The following is a 20668-nucleotide window of genomic DNA, read 5'->3' on the forward strand; positions in this document are numbered from 1 at the left end:
GAACACTCCGAAAAGTTGCACGGAACCATTAAATACCCAGGGCAGCCAAACGTGAGAAAGAACAAAGCTGGAGAATCAGGCCCATTGATTTCAAACTATAATACAATGCTGCTGCTGCAGTAGTTGAAACAGTGTAGAAATGGCCCAGAAACAGACACATGGATTACAGAAACAAAACAGCCCAGAAATAAACCCACACATATACGGTCAAATCAACTTACAACAAAGCAGCTGACATGCGATGGGACAAACACAGGTAGGTACGTTGGTTCTTTTTAGACATAATGCTATTGCACATTTAACGGATTACAGTCCAGTGTAAACATACTTTTATATACGTACTGGAAAACCAAAAAAAATCGATCATATACGACAAGAAAATATATATATATATATCAAAATATACACACTATACATACCTAAAATATATACACGTTAAAAAAAATAAGCTCGTAGATACAAACAACAGGCTGATGCCAGAGGCAAGGCAGTGGGAGGTGGGAGAAAGGAGTGAACTGTGATGGTTTGTTTGGTTTTTAGTGTAAATAAACTTAAGGCAAAAACTGAATTTGAAAAACAAGGACAGAAAATGGCAGAATTAAGATGTTTTAAAATAAAAACTACAATGAGATACCATACCACTCTAGAACAGCTAAATATGTAAAAACCCAGCATACGCAGTGTGGACAGGGGAGGAGAATCAGTGGAACTCCTTAATACACTGCTAGCAGAAATGTCAAGTGGTACAACCAGTCAGAAAAATAGCTTGGCTGCTCCTTTAAAAGTTAAACACAGGGGTGCCTGGGTGGCTCAGTCCGCTGAGCGTCCGACTTCAGTTCAGGTCATGATCTCACAGTCCATGAGTTCGAGCCCTGCATCAGGCTCTGTACTGACAGCTCAGAGCCTGGAGCCTGCCTCGGATTCTGTGTGTCTGTCTGTCTGTCTGTCTGTCTCTCTCTCTCTCTCTCTCTCTCTCTCTGCCCCTCCCCCACTCATGCTCTCTGTCTCAGAAATAAACATTTAAAAAAATTTTAAAAAAAAGTTAAACACAGGGGCGGCCGGGTGGCTCAGTCGGTTAAGCGTCCAGCTCTCAATTTCAGCTCACGTTACGGTGTCACGGTTCCTGAGATGGAGGGGTCCGTGCTGTAGAGCCTGCTTGAGATCCTCTCTCTCCCTCTCTCTCCCTGCCTCTTCCCTAGTTTGTGCTCTCTCTCTCAAAACAAATACACTTTAAAAAAAAAAAAGTGAGTCATCAAGGGTGAATCTAAGGTTTGAGCCCAAAAACTTGGAAGAACACGACTGCCACCAACAGAGACACGGGGACTGTGGGAGCAGCAATGGTGCAGGAGGAGCAGGAGGTCAGTTTTACACGAGCAAGTTTGAGGTTCTTAGTCAACACTGAACTAGGCTGAATAATGTCCCCCAGAATCTCCAAATGTGACTCTGTTTGGAAATGGGGGCTTTGCAGATGGACTGCAGTTAAAATGGGTCACATGGGATAGGGGTGGGTCCTAAAGCTATGACGGGCACCTCCAGAAGAGGGACGACGGGCAGAGATGTGAGTTCCGCTGCCACGAGCCAAGGAACAGCCAAAACTGCCGGCAACTACCGGAAGCTCCAGGAGGCCAAGAGGGACTCCTCCCTAGAGCTTGCAGAGCGTGGCCCGGCCAACACTGAGTCGGGACGCCAGGCCTCCGGAACAGCGACAGACCAGACTTCTGTTAGCCACTTAGCCTTCTTTTTTTTTTTTTTTTTTTTTTTTTCAACGTTTATTTATTTTTGGGACAGAGAGAGACAGAGCATGAACGGGGGAGGGGCAGAGACAGAGGGAGACACAGAATCGGAAACAGGCTCCAGGCTCCGAGCCATCAGCCCAGAGCCTGACGCGGGGCTCGAACTCACGGACCGCGAGATCGTGACCTGGCTGAAGTCGGACGCTTAACCGACTGCGCCACCCAGGCGCCCCAGCCACTTAGCCTTCTTAAGGAAACCCCCAGAACCCAATACCTGTCTGTTTTTGAACCTTCTCGGGAAGGCTGGGTGATGGGCGACGACAGAACGTCAAGCAAAGACACCCGTTTAAAATATCTGGGTTCTTTTTCTGGTTCTCCTTTTTCCTGGCTGTAAGGAGGTAGGCCAATCGTTTTGCCTCTGTTACTCAACTGCCTACACAATTTGGAAAACCAGGGGCCGTACAGAATCATATCCAAGGTTCCGCCCCCTCGAAATTTCTGCAAGCCTGTTACTATTCCCAAATACGATAAAGTATGCCTGAACCCTATCCCAATCCACTGAAAGCCCATTTCACAGAAAGGTCGTTCCTGTAAAGTCCACCTTTACAATGAATGAGTCACCTTACGATGTGGTAAGACAAACCGGATGCTAATTCACACAAGATGAGAATCACTAAATGGAATTTACGATGTTTCCAAGATACAGCAACCACAGAACCCCCTCAGTAACATACTGTATTCATCTTCTATCGCTGATGGGACAAATCACCACAAACCCAACGGCTTAAAATGACACCCACCGATGACCTCACGGTTTCCGTGTGTCAGAAGGGGCAGGTGGTTCTACTCTCACAGGGCAGCGGTCAAGGCAGGGCACTGCCCAGATCCGCTCAGGTTGGCGGCAGAATCCAGTTCCCTGCAGCCGTGGGACGGAGGCTCCCGGTCCTCACTGCTGTCGGCCAGCGACGGGTCTGACGTTCTCGGGCCACCCACGCCCCTCTGTTCCTGGCCACTCCAGAGCCAGCCACGGCAGGTGGAGTCCTTCTCGTGCTCTGCACGTCTCAGACGCCCCCTCCTGCCTCTCCTCTCCCGCCTCTTCTGTTCCGGGGCCTCGTGTGGTTAACGGGTTGTACCCCAGTAATCCAGGATGATCTCCCTACCTGCACGACGGCTGTTTAGTAACCTGCAACACCTGCGGGGGGGCCTTCACAGCAGCGCCCAGATTAGCGTCCGACAGGATCACCAGGGGCCGGCGAGCTCAGGAGACCTCCTCAGGGCTCTGCCTTCCCACGGACTCCGAGAAGTCACATCAACACATAAAAATGCATACGATACCCTTCTGTGATACGGCTTTGGAAGTCAAGCGTTATTTGTGTTTTATTACTGCAAAATGACAACATGGTTGAAATAACGGATGAAGTTTCTGCAAGTACAGTAAAGGGAAGAGTAACCTTTGCTACCGCCAGTATCCTTAGGAAATACAAGTTCAACAATGCAGAGACTGGGTTGAAGCAGCAGCCTGAACTTAATTCCCCTTGCAGGCTTAACAGATTCCTTCCCTAAAGACACAAGAAAATAACCTTTTCTCGAAGTCTAGAAACAGGGCTAAACAGCCTAAGACAGACACCGAAGCACGGATGGGGAAGGCAGGAATGACAGGTGTTCCCACACATATGACCCCCGGCCAGGTCTCCCGTGAGGACACAGGCAACAGTGCCCCACTCCCACCCAACCCTCCGTTCATACTCTGCCCCCAAGTCTCTCAAAGACACTCCCACTGTAGGGGACACTGGCAGCGAGCAGTGTTTAAACATTTCTTTAATGAGCCCACACGTGAATCACCCTGGTGTGCTCCCGCCGAACACGGACCCTCCGCGTGCAGGGCCACCAACCCGGTTACGGGACTGAGCTCCGTGCATTTTTACCAATTATTTTTATCACAGTCATTATTTCGGTTTACTTCCAACTTTCTTCTAAAGTACTCTCAATGTCACCCTAACAATACCAGCTACCAAAATCAGAGTTATCTATCAACTATCCTGAAAAGCATTAACCTTCCCAGAGGACCGAAGTGCAGAGGTCAAGGCCTGGGCCGGAGAGCTAACAAGCAGCAGCTGAACCGGGACTGCGGCTGCAGAGACCCTCTCTTACCCACAAGCGGGCGACCACCCTGTCTCCACCAGCAGCTCACGACACCTGCCACACATCCGTTTCACCCATGACCTCTCCTGGCAACTCTCCCAACGGGGCTGTAAAAAGGCAGAACACGGAATGTTCTTCGTCTTTCGTTTCTCCCTTTGCTTTCCCCAAACATCAGAAGCTCTCCCTGGCGAGGAAAGCACCAAGGAGGCTCTCTGGGCACCACCTAGGAAGCGTGACAGGTGGCACTACTCAAAAACTGTTCCGTTATTCAAGAGAAAGCCAAATCTGACCTTTCACCCCAAATGCATCACAATGCGCTTTTTCTCCATACGCTTTTGGTTTCAGCTTCTCAGTAGGCAATTCCGGTTTTCCCGCAAGCCTGGAATGAGGGAGTCCTCTAAATTACTACAGGAGCCAAAGACAAAAACAAAGGCTGCGTGGAACTGTTTACGCATTTCTAAACTCGTGGAGTAGTGATGCTGACTGTCCTTTTTCAAGCGTTCCCTTTACGAGTTCGTGTATGAAGTCAAGAGCAAGCAGTGGGCGCAGCGGAGGAAGGGGACTGCAGACTGTTAGGGCTCACGGTTTCCCAGGACCAAACTCCCGTCCCCGCGCCTACGCGGGAACAAGCGGGCATGACTCAGTGCTTTCGGCGTCCACGGCTCCCACATCTCCGCCAACTCAGGCCGCCACACACGGCCGTGCGCGCCCTGGGCCTCCCCGAGCAGGGACTCTACCGCCGGGTGGGGAGCCCGGAGAAGGGAGGAGGGGGGCGCAGGGCCCGGGGTCGGCAGAGGGGGGGCGCGGGCTCGAGGGACGCGCGGGACCCGGGGCGGACGGACGGGGGGAGGGGAGGAGCGGGTCCCCAGACTGGAGGCGCGGCCCCCGCACTCACGTTTGTACTCGGCCATCAGCCTCTTGAGCGCCGTCCCCGCCATCGTCCCGGCAACAGCTGTGCTGCGCGACCTCCCCTCCCAAGCGCCGGCCTCTCCCGCCCACCGCAGGGCTGCTTCCGGGTCGACGCCGGGACCCGGAAACCCTTCCGGGACGCGGCGTGCGCGTGCGCGGTGGCGCCGCCGCCACGGGGAGCGGCGCAGGCGCGGCGGCCGGGACGGCCTGATCGCAGGGTTCCGAGGTTCCTACCCAACGCCAGGGCCTCGGCCCCTCTGTGGGTTAACGTCGCTCCCGGCGATCCAGATTCCTGGAGGGCCTGGGTCTTCCGGGAGATCCCGGAGCCGCGGGCGCTCAGAGCGGGTTACATCCTACCGGTGGTGCCCCAGGAAGGTCTGATTAAAGGATCGGGACCAGGGATGGAGATGGAGAACTGGAATGAGGGAGGGGTAGACGGAGGACGGCGGCCTGGGGGACTTGACGAGGGACAGCACGGGGACAGGACGTCCATGGAGACGGAGGACGGCAGCCTGGGGGACGTGGCGGGGGACAGCACGGGGACAGGACGTCCATGAAGATGGAGGGTGGAGCCTAGGGGACGTGGCCGGGGACAGGACGTCCATGGAGACGGAGGGTGGCGCCTGGGGGACTTGACGTCCATGGAGACGGAGGACGGCAGCCTGGGGGACGTGGCCGGGGACAGCACGGGGACAGGACGTCCATGGAGACGGAGGGTGGCGCCTGGGGGACAGGACGGGGACAAAGTATGGAGACGGAGGGTGGCAGCCTCCATCCTGCCTCCATCACTCAGTGGGAACCGAGGGCAGGTAGACTGCTGCCTGAGCAGATTTCATTCCAGGTGTATATTCTTTAAAGAGACCACGAGAACGGGGATAAAAATTGAAGATCCTACCCATCCGTTAAAATACACATTGTGGGGGGCGCCGGGGTGGCTCAGTTGGTTAAGAGTGGGACTCGAGTTCGGCTCAGATCACGATCTCATGGTTCATGAGTTCAAACTCCACCTCGGCATCCAGAATCTGCCCTGATAGCGCAGATCCTGCTTAGGATACTCTGCTCCTCCCCTGCTCGCACTCTCCCTCTCTCTCAAAATAAACTTAAAAAAAAAATACATCTGTGGCACAGGGCCATTGCAGAGTGACTTTCAGGCCCAATGCGGTGAAAGCAAGAGGATCCATGAAGAAGGCATTTGATGCCCCCCTGACTTCCTTCAGACAGGCCTTAGGTTGGAAGACGACTGGTGCCAGGGTGGTTTTCTTCTGCATCAGCGTGGCCCCACAGGAACCCCTCCGCGAAGAGGGGAGCCCCAGGAAGGCCAGAGAGGGAAAAGTAGCAACTCCTGCCCTGCCCACCTGCCCACGTGCCAACCAGCATGGCCCCGAGGCAGCGGCGCCCTAGCTGGGATAGGCTAGGAGTGGCTTTCTCCAACCACCCCTTCCAGCTCCTTGCTTCTCAAGCTGCTGCACGATTGTGTAACGTGGGGATAAACAGCCCTTTTTTTCATGCCATGGTGGTTCTATTCCCAGATGACCCACTGTGATTTGGCAATCTACCTATGTTTCTTAGAACCCCACTGCCTGGCTTCAAAGAAAGTAAACACATTTACTCCTTTATGGCTCTCCCGTGCAAAGACATGTACACCTTTTAAAAAACAAGTTTTCATCTCCACATTTACATCCTACCTATTATTCTATAGAATTTGCCATATAATGCCCTATATAATCTATTAGCATAATATAAAATTTATTTATTGTTGTTATCTGTCTCCTGTAAATAGAGAGTTTACATGTTCCATGAGGACAAGGAGTTTCTGTCTGATTTGTTCGCGGATGCAGCTTCGGTACCTGGGCATGGCAGTATTTACTGAACTGAATGAAATTAAACAATGCAAACAAACCTCCCAAGTACGCATATTTTAGAGTAAGGGTATACAAGATATCGTAAGTAAGTAGGCTGTTCACTGCACAAGGGAAAGTAGCCTTGTATCGAACACCAAAAACTTGAGAAGCCCAGACCAACGTCCCTATTCACCTGCCCCCAAAATCTACCCTGTCTTTACACACGACACCCCAGAGAGGAAAAGTGTCATGCCGCTGGTTCAGCTGCAGACTGGGAGAGCTCATGAGGAATGAGGGGGTGCCCCCCTCGGCAGGAGAATGCCGGGACCGGCGTGGGTTTAGCTGCAAGGATGCGGATGGCAGCCATCAGGTGAATACTTACTTTTGGATAACCGGCCTTCAAGCGTACATGCCTCGCTGCACGGTCCGCACAGATACGGAATTGTGACCTAGGCCCCAATGGCCAAACGCAGTATTGAAGACAAGCCAAGAGACAGAATACCAAACTATATTTACTGTTTACAGTAGCAAAGGACAACAAATAATGTACAAATTGGGGAATAAACACAACAGAGCCAGCAGACGTCCCACCCATGCCCAAACAGCCAAACACAAAGGAAATGCGAACATCTTCAGCAAGATTTCAGGCAAGCAAGAGAGGACGGTCATGGTCACACTCCGGGACTAGAACAAGGCAGCAGTGGGTCCATACAGAACGACAGGAGGAAAACTATCAGGGCTTAATTGGTACAGATCCCAAAACATCTCACAGAACTGCAATCACGTACTAAAGCGTAAACCCCGTAGCTGTTTGCAAAGCAGCACAGCCCAAGTCCAGGAGGGCAACGCGGGGTCACCTTTCCATGGGCTTCACTGGTAACACACTTGGAAGCAGGTCTTTTACACAAAAACGTTAAGTGCAATACTGAATCTTGCTTTTTAATATATAGACCATAATTATTCGTCCGAAGCAAATGCGAGGAGAAATCTGAGGCCACGGCACTATTACCAAGTGAGAAATGTGGGGGTTACTTTCGTCTCTATTCAGGGGAGAAGGGTTTTTGCTGCACTGACCTTTGCCCGTGCCGTGGCACCGGGCACCAGGCAGTGGGTGGCGATGGCTCCTGGACCCCAGACCCCGACCACAGGGCCACTCGAGGAGCGGGGCACCCAGCGCCATGTTACTGAAGGACCTGGTTATCCTTCATTTTACCTTTCAAAAACACATTCCAGTATTTTCCCTTCAACTTTACCATATTCTAAAATGCAACACTTAGCATTTTAAAAATCTGTGCCTATACGAAATAGTGAAAGTTTGTCTCCATCGCCAAATTGCCCCCAAAACCTGTCCAACGGAAGCATCCCCACTGTGGTGCTGGGAGTTCTCAGCTGGAATATGTGGGGGCGGGGGGGGGGGGGCGCTCAATACCTGGGGTAAAATCCCCATCTAGACGAAAACTGAACCTGCAGACCACAGTTTGGGCCAATGTTCTGGGGGGGGGGGGGGGACGAAAATGAAAGCAAAAACAAACCAAAAGAAACCTTGCAACTCATCTTACGCAAAGACAAGTGTGACTGGCCGGGTGTCAGCGGTGGCCCCCTGCAGACAGAGTTCTGAATTGCCCTCGCAAAATGTCAGAGAGGAAAGTAATTTTGGTGACTGTCCTCGGGTCTCTGCAGACTCCTTTGTGACTGGCATGGCCACTTGTTCACTATTCAACAGCAGACGCAAGGCCGAAGACACGGTGGGGACGGTCCTTGTAGAGGCGGCGCCCTTAGCGACAGCGGCTGTCCCGCGAGCCTCCCGTCTGCTGCTGGAACACGTCGATGGTGTCCTCGTCCTCCATCTCCAGCTGGCGGGGGGCGGCGTGACGGGCACGGGGAGAGAGCGACAGCGGTTACTTTCCTCACTGTCACAGAACGGACCTGTCTTCCTCACCCTGGAGGACGCCGTCCCCAAACCCGTCCTCGTGTGTACCGTGCAGGGAAAAGATGCTGGTTTTGGATCTCCAAGAAGCCCTGTCCACCCCCAAGCCTCCCCTGATGGAACTTACAAAAGAACGTGCAAAGCTAAGGACGCTGATGGAAAAAGTAAGACTCTGGGGCACCTGGCTGGCTCAGTCCATACAGCAGGAGACTCGATCTCAGCTGTAAGTTCGAGCCCCATGTTGGGTGCCCAGGTTACTTAAAAAAATAAAACCTTTGAAAGAAAGAAAAACTGAGTCTCATTTAAACATAAACAAGTGTCTAAAATTTTTACTGAGGGGCGCCTGGGCAGCTCAGTCAGTCGAACGTCCGACTCTTGGTTTCAGCTCAGGTCGTGATCCCGGGGTCACGGGACCGAGCCCCATGTCAGGCTCCGTGCCAAGAGCGTGGAGCCTGCTTAAGATTCTCTCTCCCCTCTCTGACAAAAAATGAAATAAATACAACTTTTACTGAACGTGACGCAAAATCATTTTCCCATCAGACGCCTCTAACGAGCGGTGCGGAGTCCTGGGGACCAGCAGGACCACATACCTCATGACAGGCGCAGCGGGGCCATGCCCGTGAGCTCCAAAGCAGGCTGAATCTAAACCGCACAAGTGGGAGCACCGCTGGCTGCCCCACTCTGCCCCTTCCCTCTCCCTCTAGACCAGGGCAGGGAAGCCACAAACGTTTCCCGCCCGCTGCTGCTTTCCCCCACAGAGGGCACACGACCACCTCGCCTCGTCCGCCCTTCTCTGAACACAAGGAAGCCTCTGCCATTTGAAACAGGCTGTTTGGCTGGAAGCAGTAACGTTTCCCAGAAACACAGAGAAGGCGCGCTGGGGCCGGCGGGGAGCGCCTCCGGCTCCGACCCCGGTGCCAGCCGCGTGACACCCGGGGGCGGGCAGAGACACAGCCTCTCGCCGCGCGGTCCCCGCACGCGAACCAGGCCCACGATTCCCACAACTCCGCAAAGGGGAGAAAACGGGCACCCTCGCCACTTTGCAGACGCAGAAGGTGGGGACTCCGTGAGGGTCAGTGGCTCTCGAGCCCAAGGCCGTCCTGCCGACCTCAAGGCCGAAGCCCTCCTCACCTCAGCGTGATGCGCCGTGACGGGACGGAGGTGTGGGGGCTACGCAGAGGAGAAACTGTGTGGCTGATAATGACGGCTGTGCCTGTCCTCGGCACCCATGCCCCGCGTGCATAAATACGGAAAGGGCACGAGAATCAGGACAGTAACTGAGCTGTAAGTTCAGCGTCCAGACGGGGGGTGGGTGGAAACCATGTCCGGGAGAGGTGCCAGGAGGGTCTGCGTGACCCTCGTCCATGACCCAGACGCAGCCGCTCAGCACCCGGTCCTCCTGCCCCATCCCCCGGTGTGGAGGATGCTATGTGACCAAGTGCACGTTTCTCATTTCAAAAACTTCAGAACATTCAGAATTTAAAAATGAAATAACCTAGGGGCGCCTGGGTGGCTCAGTTAAGCATCCGACTTCAGCTGAGGTCACGATCTCACGGTTTGTAGGTTCGAGCCCCAGGTAGGGCTCTGTGCTGACAGCTCGAAGCCCGGAGCCCGCTTCGGATTCTGTGTCTCCCTCTCTCTGCCCCTCCCCCGCTCACGCTCGGTCTCTCTCTCGCTCTCTCTCAGAAATGTACGTTACCAAGAAAGTTAAATAACCTAATAATTAAAACCATTAAGAAAGGAAGAGTATTCTGCATGAGCAACCATCAGCAGCTTTCAAGCCCTTCCCAACAGGAGCGGGTCGAGCGCGGCGGGAAGGAGCCAGAAAGCGCACACACACGGAGCTTTCGTACCTGCGCAGGGGTGTCTGTTTCATTAATCGGCTGCCCGTCAAACCTGAATCTAATCTGTCTCATTGACAAGCCCTGAAAAGAAAAACCAATTATCGTTAGATATTTCCAGATAACACATTAATTCCAAAAAATAAGACATTTATCTCAAAACACCTGAATTCTGAACATAGAGCTTTTTTTTTTTTCAACGTTTTTATTTATTTTTGGGACAGAGAGAGACAGAGCATGAACGGGGGAGGGGCAGAGAGAGAGGGAGACACAGAATCGGAAACAGGCTCCAGGCTCCGAGCCGTCAGCCCAGAGCCTGACGCGGGGCTCGAACTCCCGGACCGCGAGATCGTGACCTGGCTGAAGTCGGACGCTCAACCGACTGCGCCACCCAGGCGCCCCTAAACATAGAGCTTTTGGATCCACTTGATTATAAAAGCTTGCCAGTGGGCCTACAATCTCTTTCACGTGATGCCCCAGCAGGGATAATTCCAGAAACCACTGCTCTGACACTCTCCAGCTGCTGCAGGTGCCCGGCCCCACCCACCCCCTCATTTCCCTCGAGGAGCCAGCACAATCCTTCACTGTTGGAGAGGGGCACCTGGGGGGGCTCTGTCAGCTAAGCCCCCGACTTCGGCTCAGGTCAGGATCTCAAAGCTCGTGGGTTCGAGCCCCGCGTCGGGCTCTGTGCTCACAGCTCGGAGCCTGGAGCCTGCTTCGGATTCTGTGTCTCCCTCTCTCTCTGCCCCTCCCCTGCTCATGCTGTCTCTCAAAAACGAATAAACGTTTAAAAAAAAAATGTTTTCTTAAACTCCTCCAAGAGAAGCCGTCAGGTAAGGACGAGGCCTGTGGTCAAGGGCCGCGTGCGGGTGGGAAGCAGTCCTGACCCCCGGGCCCGGGGGGGCTGCAGCAGAGCGTTTCTGTCCAGGGAGCAACACAGGCAGACTTTCTGCGTCCCCAGGGCACGGCGAACATGGTCGATGAGAAAAAGCACCTCCTCTTAAAAAGCAATTCTGACTTCGCTTGAACACAACAGGCAGCATGAAAACATGCATCTCTGCTCCCCCTGAACCTCCTGGGAAGACATAAAACAACGAAGCACAAAGAAAACAGGAGAGGAGACGGGCCAGCAGGCAGACGACATGGCTGCTGGCTGGGGGCTGCGGGGCTGTGGACACGAGACCCCAAGGTCAGGGTGGCGGTGGGGGCGAGACAGGGAGCCCCCGGAGGCCTGGGGACTCGCACACGGGCACCCGGAAGCAGAGACGTAGCACACAGCTGATTCTGGATGACTGCCTCAAAGTTCCTATTGGACCCCCATATCGGGGCCCCCCAAGCCCCAAGCAGCTGGCACCTCCCAAGGGCAAAAGGTCTACTTCCTGGAGAGGTTAACGCCGAGCCCTGGACTCAGGATACGAGGGACGAGTGACGGCAGCCCCGTTTCGCCCATCCGGCTGCACCCCCAGGGCACAGGCAGGAGCCCGGGGGGGCCTCTTCTGGGAGATCTGCTGCCTCACAGGTTGCGACGCCTGGGAGCCCCCCCACAAAACCACCAGTCCTGGCAGGTCACCCCGTGGTGGCGAGTGGGTCAGCAGCTGTCTGGGCTGCATTCTTAAACATGAGCAGTTCACCAGGACTTGGGGGACCGTGTGAAGACAGGCTCAGGCACGTGAGACATGCAGCCAGCAAAGAAGGAAAGCACCAGACCCAGGGGAAGGGAGGGGCCAGAGGTCACACACACTAGAAATCCTCCGGGAGGCAGAAAACGAGCATTACCGACTACTGGGGAGAGAAACCCTCAGAGAACAGGGAGGAATGAAGACCATTTGGAAATTAGATGTCATGACAGAAGCAGGTCTGTCCGCATAAGGTGGGAACAGAAAGTTGAGAGGATCTTCCGGAAAGAAAACCGTCAGGAACGCTAAAGCCCGGTCAGTGCCAGGTGGGCAGCGATGATCTCGAGGGACAGCTCCAGAAGAGGTGACTCCAACATGCGTGGGCGTTCCGAACACGGGGGACAGGACGGGAGAGGCCAGTCACGGAAGAACCAACATAAGTCTTGTTTCCTGAACTGAAAAGTTTCTACGTGGAAAGTACCGGAGGGGCGCCTGGCTGGCTCAGTCGGTGGCGCGGTGGAGCATGTGGCCCCTGATCTCAGGGTCGTGAGTTCAAGCCCCACGTTGGGTGTAGAAATTAGTTTAGAAAAAACAAAGTAGAAAGTGCCAAGAGAGTGAAGGGGACGATCATGCTCTCAAAGCACATGAGGGCGAGGTGTCTGGACAGAAGAAGGTCCCAAAAGCTCTCAGAGAAAAGCAAAGTGCATTCAAAGGACAGAGGATCAGAATGTCCCCAAACTCGCTGCACCAACATTAGAAGAACTCGATGTGATAACTCCAAACTTCTACGTGCAGCCAAATAGTGAAGTGTGAAGGTTCATGAAAAGCAAATCATTTTCAGAACAGAGTCTCAAAGACGCTGCCCTTGATAACCCTTTCGAGTAAGATGCTGGGAGACGGGATGAAGATTCATCCAGAAGACACACAGGATGCAGGCAAAAGAAGCCTCCAGATGGATTCCAGGGTGGCTCCACGATGACAGCTGTGCCACCGGTGTGGCCCGGGCAGGAAGGGGCAGGAGGGCGGCCGGACGCCAAAGATGCACCCACAGTGCCCAAGGCCAGGTACTGTGGAGGTACGGCACTTGTGGAGACCGTGGCTGACACGTTACTGACGGACACCCAGAAAATCACACACGACCGCCACCTAACCAACAGAAACCCGACGTGGACAGGAGCCGGGCTCCGGGGCAGCACCTCCTGGGCCTCGGCAGAACCCGGCACATTCCAGGGCAATCTACTGGAAGGACAGGGGCAGGGACGTGGACAGACAGCAGGGTCAGAGAGCTAGGACTTTCCACCCTTCTTGGGGGAAAATAATCTCTAAGGCCAAAAACATGAAGAAACAGAAACAGAAACCTATTTACCAAGAAAGAGCGAAAGAAACAGTTGAAGGGGCTGGGAGTGACCGCCTCCGAGGAGCAAGTCTGAAAAGAAGGGAGAAAAAGAGGACGGCACGTAGGATTTTTATAGTGTTTTTTAGAACAAGCCCAAGGCATCATCAGAGCCAAGACGGGAACCAACCAACCACCAGCATTTGCAAAGCATTCGGAGCAAGACCGCCTCCCACCAAAGGGAGCAGAGGCCGGGCGGGCCACGCGCCACGGCGATGCCACAGCAATGCCGCCACGTAGGTCCTCGGGTGGCGCAGAGCCCCGGGGCGAAGGCAGTCCCCGAGCGAGAACGAGGACACGGGACACGGCGGCGGGAAGCACAAGCGCTGTGTGAGCCCCAAGTCTGTAGAGACACTGCTGACCCGGAGGACAGCTACAGCGGCCGGCCCGCCACCGCGGGGTGGGGGCGGGTGTCGGCCAATCGCTCCGCTGCGCACACGGCCGAGCAAAGGGAGGGAATCAAGCACTTTCTGCAAACCGCAGTGAGGAGGGCGGCGTGCACACACACGTGTTCTGGCTGCCGGAGAACCACGCGCGCGCTCACTGCTCTGCAGCTGAACGTGACCCCAGCTGCATCAGGAGGACCCACCAGACTCCGGAGGAAGGGCAGGCGGTGTGACAGGTGCGCACGAGGAAGAGCTGATGGCGGTGACCGACAGGGGCACCGGATAACTGCCGCCGAGCAAGACCACGCGCACGCACACACGCAGGGCACGCACACGCGATGCACACGCACTGCACACACCCGCGCGCACACACAGGACACACGCACTGCACACACATGCACGGCCTGGCCCTCGGCAGGGCTGCACGCACCTGCCTCTCGCAGTACGCCTTCATCAGCTTGCTCAGCGGCGTGTGTCTCTTGATTTTGAACTGGACGACGGAGCCATCCTGCCCGGCCACTTTCAGGTTGATGTGGTCGTTCTCGGTCTTCACCCCCTCCTGCAAAGACACGCAAAACCGGGTCTCAGGACCACATCTCCAAGTAGCCGCCATTTTCACCCGCGAGTCTGGGGGTAACTGCTGGGGTGTAAGTCTTTAAAAAGAACAGAATTCTAGGGGCGCCTGGGTGGCTCAGTTGGTTAATCGTCCGACTTCGGCTCAGGTCACGATCTCGCGGATTGTGAGCTGGAGCCCTGAGTCAGGCTCTGTGCTGACAGCTCGGAGCCTGGAGCCTGCTTCGTCTCCCCCTGTCGCTCTGCCCCTCCCCTGCTCACACTCCATCTCTCAAAAATAAGTAAATGTTAAAAAAAAGTTTTTTTAATAAATAAATGAAACTGAACTCTTAAAGTTCTACGATCTAGAATCACTCCTATGACTGTTTCATTTTTACACACAATTCACTTTTGTGTTTGTTAAGCATCTGAGAGGAAACAGTGCAAATCTAAAAAATTTTCAGATTCTAAATTCAAAGGAAAAAATCTGCTTAATAAGTCTAGAAAAAAAATTCCATCTTTGTTATAAGATTATTCTTAAACCACATACTCACAGGTTGTACACACTTATACAGACTGGGAAGACAAGACAACGAAGGTTCACGACTAAGGAGAACCCTGAGCAGCAGGCTCTTGGGGGTGCCTGGGTCCCCGAGCCACTGCCCAGAGCCATGGGGGCGGCCACGGCAGGTGCCGTGGGCACAGGGCCACCTCACTTATCTGGTACTGCCGGGGAAGACAGGAGTCGTTTATTTTGAACAAAATGACGAAGCTGGCCTGAGCCCTTTCAGAAATAGAGTTTAATGTCAACTGTCACACACCCCCGCCCTTCTCTGGCACGTCCTGTGGGGCGGATCGGACCCACGAGGGCTGAGGGCAGGGGGCAGGGCTCATCTGTACCGCCTCTGCCTCCACGGCCGTTCCTATCCCTCCCTCGGTGCCGAGGCACGCGGGTTGCTGGGGACACGGAGGGCTCCGGGAGAGCAGCAGCCCCAGGACACAGGTGGACCGGCTGGTGGCCTCCTTCTCCAGAATATGGACTCCGCTGTGGGCAAGCGGGCAGCGCAAGCGGGGTGTCCAAGGTGGGAGCTGGGGCGCTCCCGTGAGCATCCCCCTCTCCCCAGAGACGAAGGATGCATTTGTTGAGTGCTTTTTTTTTTTTTCAAATAAAGCTTTTATTTTGGAATTTACAGAAAAGGTGCAGAACTGGGCTCCAGCCGCACACCCCCCTCGCCGGCTCCCCCTCACCTCAGCACCCCACACGCCAACCCATCTGGCACCTGAGAAGCCAGCACTGGCGTGCGTCTCTAGGAACGGGACGCCAAGCTTTCCTGGCATTTTCCCAATGTCCCCACTAAGGTCCTTTCCTGTTCTGGGATCCAATCCGGGGTGCCGCACTCATACCCGCTTAGAGAGAGGATTTTTTTTTTCAATTTGCCTTGTGTTAGAATACGTGTAACATAAAATCTACTGCTTAACCACTTTAGGTTGGTATGAAATACACTCCTGATGTCCTACAACCTTCACCGCATCCATCTCCGAAACCCTTTCGTCCTGTGGAACTGAGGACCCTTGGGTTGCTTCCACATTGTAGCTATTACGAAGGACGCTGCAGTGAACGTGGGTGAACAAGGATGGCTCGGAGTCCCTGCTTTCAGGGTTTTGGGGCCCACGCCCTGAAGCGGGATAGCAGGGGCATGCGGTAATACCATTTTTAATTTTTTTAGAAACACCCATGGTGTTTCTCCAGTGACCACCCTGTTTTACATTCCCACCATCAGGGCACAAGCGTCCCAACAGCTGCACGGTCTCACCAGTGACGCGTGTTTCTGTTTTCTTATAGCGGCCACCCCGCGGGTGTGAGGCGTGTCTCACTGGGGTTTTGATTTGCGTTTCCCTGTTAGCAACACCGAGCATACGTCACGTGCTTTTTGGCCATTTGCGGATCTTCTTTGGGGAAATGTCTATTCAAGAGTTTGGTCCATTTTTAGGGGCGCCTGGGTGGCTCAGTCGGTTAAGCGTCCGACTTCGGCTCAGGTCACGATCTCGCGGTCCGTGAGTTCGAGCCCCGCGTCAGGCTCTGTGCTGACCGCTCAGAGCCTGGAGCCTGTTTCAGATTCTGTGTCTCCCTCTCTCTGACCCTCCCCTGTTCATGCTCTGTCTCTCCCTGTCTCAAAAATAAATAAAAACGTTAAAAAAAAAACTTAAAAAAAAAAAAGAGTTTGGTCCATTTTTGAATAAGGTTCTTTTTTGGTGCTGTTTTTAAGGGTGATCTACATATTCTGGGTATTAACCCATTACCAGATGATTTGCAAATATTTTCTCCCACTCTGTGGGGTGCTTCGGACTCTACGGATGGTGTCTCTTGATGCACACAATTTTTAATTTTCAAATAGTGCGATTTGCCTATTTTTTTCTTCTGTTGCTGTGCCTGTGCTGTCACATCCAGAAGTCATTGCCAAGTCCAATGTCAGGAAGCTTTTGTCCTAGGTCTTCTCCTGAGAGTTTTGTTTCAGGTCTTACATTTGGGTCCTCGATCTATTTCAAGTTGCTTTTTTGTGCATGGTGTGAGGTAAGAGTCCAACTTCATTCTTCTGCATGTGGATAGAGAACGCATTTGCTTTTTTAACGAAAAGATATCGACGTGTCAAAGCAAACAGACACAGCGCCCAGGACGCAAACAAGCCAGGCAGTGGCTGCAAGTCCAGGTGGAGGAACATGGCAGGAGGGGCTCAGGGAGGGTGCTGGGGGCACCAGCTCCCTCGGGGGCTGTGGGGACAGGGAAGGTCACCAGCCCCTCTCCCTGCTAATGAAGGAACACTAAACCAATGGCCTGTCCCGGACCCCTAGCGAGTTCCTAGTAAACAGGAGTGAAAGAAAAGAAACGATGACCTCAAATCACTAAGGTCAACCCTCTGCCTCAACCAGAGGGGGCTGTTTTCCCAACTGACCCACAAGGTTTTATCCCAGCATCATGATGGCTTGGGAGCGTGCCTCCTGCCCTCTCCAGGCTCACAGGGCACAGCCCCGCCTCAGTTCAGAAGTAGTGAAAACAGGGGCACCTGGCGGACTCAGTCAGCTGAGCATCCGACTCTTGATTTCGGCTCAGGTCACCATCTCATGGTTCATGGGTTTGAGCCCCATGTCCGGCTCTGTGCTGACGGTGCGGAGCCGGCTTGGGGTTCTCTCTCTCCCTCTCTCTCAAAATAAATAAGTAAACATCTTTTCTTTAAAGTAGTAGTTAAACCAAGTTCACTCAACTGAACTGGAACATAGAAGGTGACCACCTAACAGTAAAGTTTAAGTACAGCAAAGACACCGAGTGCCGCACGTATTTACGCGTCAGTCAGAGGAAGCCCCTGAGAACCGTAAAGGCGTTTATATTTGCCTCACTGAAGACAATCCGCCCAAGATGGGAAACCGGTATAAAGGCTGAGCTGGTAAAAAGCAAAGGCTCCGACCACATCTGGAACGACGAGGCTGTGCGGGAGTGTGACCTCTTCTCAAGTCACTGCGAGGACGGTGCAAGTTTCCACCAAGGCCTGACGGGGGGCTCCGGGAGGGTCCACCCAACCCCAGCTCTGCCTCCTGTGTGTACGGAGGCTGGGCTCCGGTCTCTGTGCAGAGGGGGTGCCATCTCCAGTACCAAACAGGCTGATATCGGAGGCCACCTATATGCAAAGCATTCAGCTCAGCTGATCTTCCACTTGGGCAAAAAAAAATAGACCCCAACAGTGCAGACAAAAAATACACACACACACACACACAATAAGAGCAGGTAACATAACGTCGGATCCTCCTAAGAACTGACTGCCAACGCACCGAAGTGAGGGGCCAACACCAGGGAGCCCAAAAAGGATGGGGAGCACACCGCAAAGGGCGCGACGGGAAGGGGGGAGCACACGTCAGAGGGTGTGATGGGGAAGAGGACAGGTCAGCGACCCCGACGCGGTAGGTAAGGGGGAGGTGCGCAGTAGAGAACGCGACGGGGAGGGCCGAGCGCACACCGGAGGAGGTGATGGAGAGGTGGGCGGGCACACACTCCGAGGACGTCGATGAATAAGGGAGGGCACACACTGGAGGGCGCAGCAGGACGCGGCTGGGGCGGGCTCGCCGCGGGTACCCAGCGTGCGCCCTCTCCGCGCCCTACGAAGACATAAGGGGGATCGTCCAGACCCCGCAGGGCGGAGGCGCGGACCGCGGGGGGCCGAAAGGGCAGCAGCCGGGAAAGGTCTCGGCGAGAAAGGTCCTGGGAAAGCACGGCCCCGGAGAGAAAGGGGTAGTGGGGCAAAGGTCAAGGCTAGGGGTAGCTCCCGGATAGGGTCGCGGATGGGAGCAGAGGGAGGGTGAATCCGGAGGTGGCTCAGGGGTCCCGGCGGGGAGGGTCCGGTCAGGGGCCGCGCCCCCCGCCGCTGTGTCCAAGGTCCGCCCGAGCGAGGCTCCGGGAACTGCAAGGCGCCCACGAGCCGAGGGGCGGGACCCGGACCGTCAAGGCGGACCCTGGGTGGGGCGAGGAGCGCCTCGGGGCGGGGCCGGGCCGGGGCGGGGCCGGGGCGGAGCCTGGATGGGGCGGAGCAGCAGCAGGGCGGGGCCTGGGCGGGGCGGAGCCGGGTAGGAGGGGGAGGGGAGCGGCGCGGCGTGCGGGGGGAGGGGCAGGAGGCCCAGGGCGCGGGGAAACCCCGCAGACACCGCCTCCCCTTCCCCCTCCATCCCGAGGTGGCGGAGGGTGCCGGGCGCGGACCGGGGCGGGGGGCGGCGGGGACGGCGCGAGCGCGGGGCCGACCCAGGGGCCCCGGCCCCGCGCCCGCCGGCCCTTACCTTGGGCTTTTCCTCGGACATGGCTGCGCGCGGCGGCGGGAGGCGGCGGCGGGGAAGCAGGCAGCGCCGGAGCGGGCGAGTCACGCTCTCGGCCCGCCGCTCTCCCGCCGCAACTGCTCGCGGGGCCGCGCTTTGCCCCCCAAATCCCTGCGTGCCGGTTGGCCGGCGCGGGGGTCACGTGGAGGCGCGCGTGCACGAGGCGCGTGCCCCGAGGCGTCGGGCGCGCGCTCGGCCGGGCCGAGGTTCCTGGTGGTTGGAAATGCGTCACGGAGCGGCCCCGCGCCATCCGGCCGTTCCGACAGCGGGACCGCACGGGGCACCGAGGGGCCCGGGGGCGCACGGGAAAGGCGGGCGCGCCCAGGATACTGAGGGGCCCTGGGGCGCACAGGAAGGGGAGGGCGAGCGCAAGACCGGGGGGCCGGGGGGGAGGCTCCGGGGGCGCACAGGGAAGGGGGACGCCCAGGACACGCAGGGGCTCCGGCGCACGGGAAAGGGAGGGGCGAGCACAAGGCACCGAGGGGCTCCGAGGGCACACACGGGAGTGCGGGGCGCCCAGGGGAACGCCCACAGGCAGGGGTCAGGGACCAGGATGGACACGTTGTCTTGGCGCCTGAGAAGGACCTCTCCGCCTCCTCGGTGCCCTCGTCCATCGACCTGGTCCTTGGCCTGCTTGCGCCCAGCCGGCCAGGCCCAGGCACGCCCACTCGTTTCGCTAGTGCAGCACGGTTTTTCAGAGGAAAAGGAAGCAAAGGCCAGTCTGGTGAACCATCTCTGGTGACCACAGGGGACCTGGTGAGTGAGTGTTGCCTCACAAGGCAGCCCCACTCCTGGATAAGGTGAGGAGCCACGCGTCCAGTTAAGAGGAGCCGCAGGGGAAGGAAGGAGACCCAAGGCTGAGCCGCCTCTCTGCGCCACCGCTAGAGACCGCTTGCAGGCGTTCATTCAGCGAGCCCCCACGTACCCCAGAGCCTGCGCCCTTCACCGGGACAGAGGATGGACAGAGGCATGTGGAAGGCCTTCTCCTATGGCCACTTATCTCCTGGTGGAGCCAGGCTTCACCCCTAGCTGCGTCCCCCTTCTCCCCTTACCAGTCCCCATCACGGCCTTCTGAGTCTGGTGAGTGGAGGCCCAGCCCCTGGGGGCGCTGGTGGGGTGGGTGCAGGAGGCTGTCTTGTGACCGCTTTCCTGAGGTTTGTGGAATGCACGCTACATAGCAGAAACCGAGTGCGTAGAGAATCTGAACAACACGATTAATTACATATTAGGTCTCTAAGAGAAGGTCATTAAGTTGTAAGAAATCATACAGGGGGAGGGTTCCATTGAGGACGCAGAAAGCTGGAACAATAATTATCCCGGTCTGAAAACGAGAAGCTGGAAAACCTATAAAACCATAGCTTTCCTTAAACTATCGGCGAGCTGGGATTGCAGCTTCCCCGTCTTTGAGTCCGGGCCCCTCCAATCTGCCTGCTCTCGGGGACTCTCAGAGTCCTTGGACGGCCGCCCACTCTGC

The 20668-nt window shown here is 55.6% G+C and overlaps 2 protein-coding genes across 2 annotated transcripts in view; both read right to left on the minus strand.

The window, feature by feature from the left end:
- The window catches only part of UBE2G2 (ubiquitin conjugating enzyme E2 G2), a 40359-nt gene extending 35478 nt beyond the window's left edge, over window positions 1–4881 (minus strand). The window contains exon 1 of the mRNA XM_047099309.1: window positions 4771–4881. Within this exon, the coding sequence (XP_046955265.1) occupies window positions 4771–4813 (43 nt within the window). The 5' untranslated portion in view covers window positions 4814–4881. The remainder of the gene's footprint in view (window positions 1–4770) is intronic.
- A 2236-nt stretch (window positions 4882–7117) lies between these two features.
- Window positions 7118–19288, minus strand: SUMO3 (small ubiquitin like modifier 3). Its single transcript, XM_047099587.1, has 4 exons — window positions 19159–19288; window positions 14219–14347; window positions 10406–10477; window positions 7118–8478 (listed from the first exon to the last, which is right to left on the minus strand). Exons 1-4 carry the CDS (start codon window positions 19177–19179, stop codon window positions 8401–8403), a joined length of 300 nt encoding a protein of 99 aa, XP_046955543.1. The 5' UTR covers window positions 19180–19288; the 3' UTR covers window positions 7118–8400.
- Between the last annotated feature and the right edge of the window lie 1380 nt (window positions 19289–20668).

Source organism: Lynx rufus, unplaced genomic scaffold (genome assembly GCF_022079265.1).
Source record: "Lynx rufus isolate CCGP_SWC_20201006 ecotype Redwood Valley unplaced genomic scaffold, mLynRuf1.p SCAF_5, whole genome shotgun sequence".
In the NCBI taxonomy this organism is placed as follows: domain Eukaryota; kingdom Metazoa; phylum Chordata; class Mammalia; order Carnivora; family Felidae; genus Lynx; species Lynx rufus.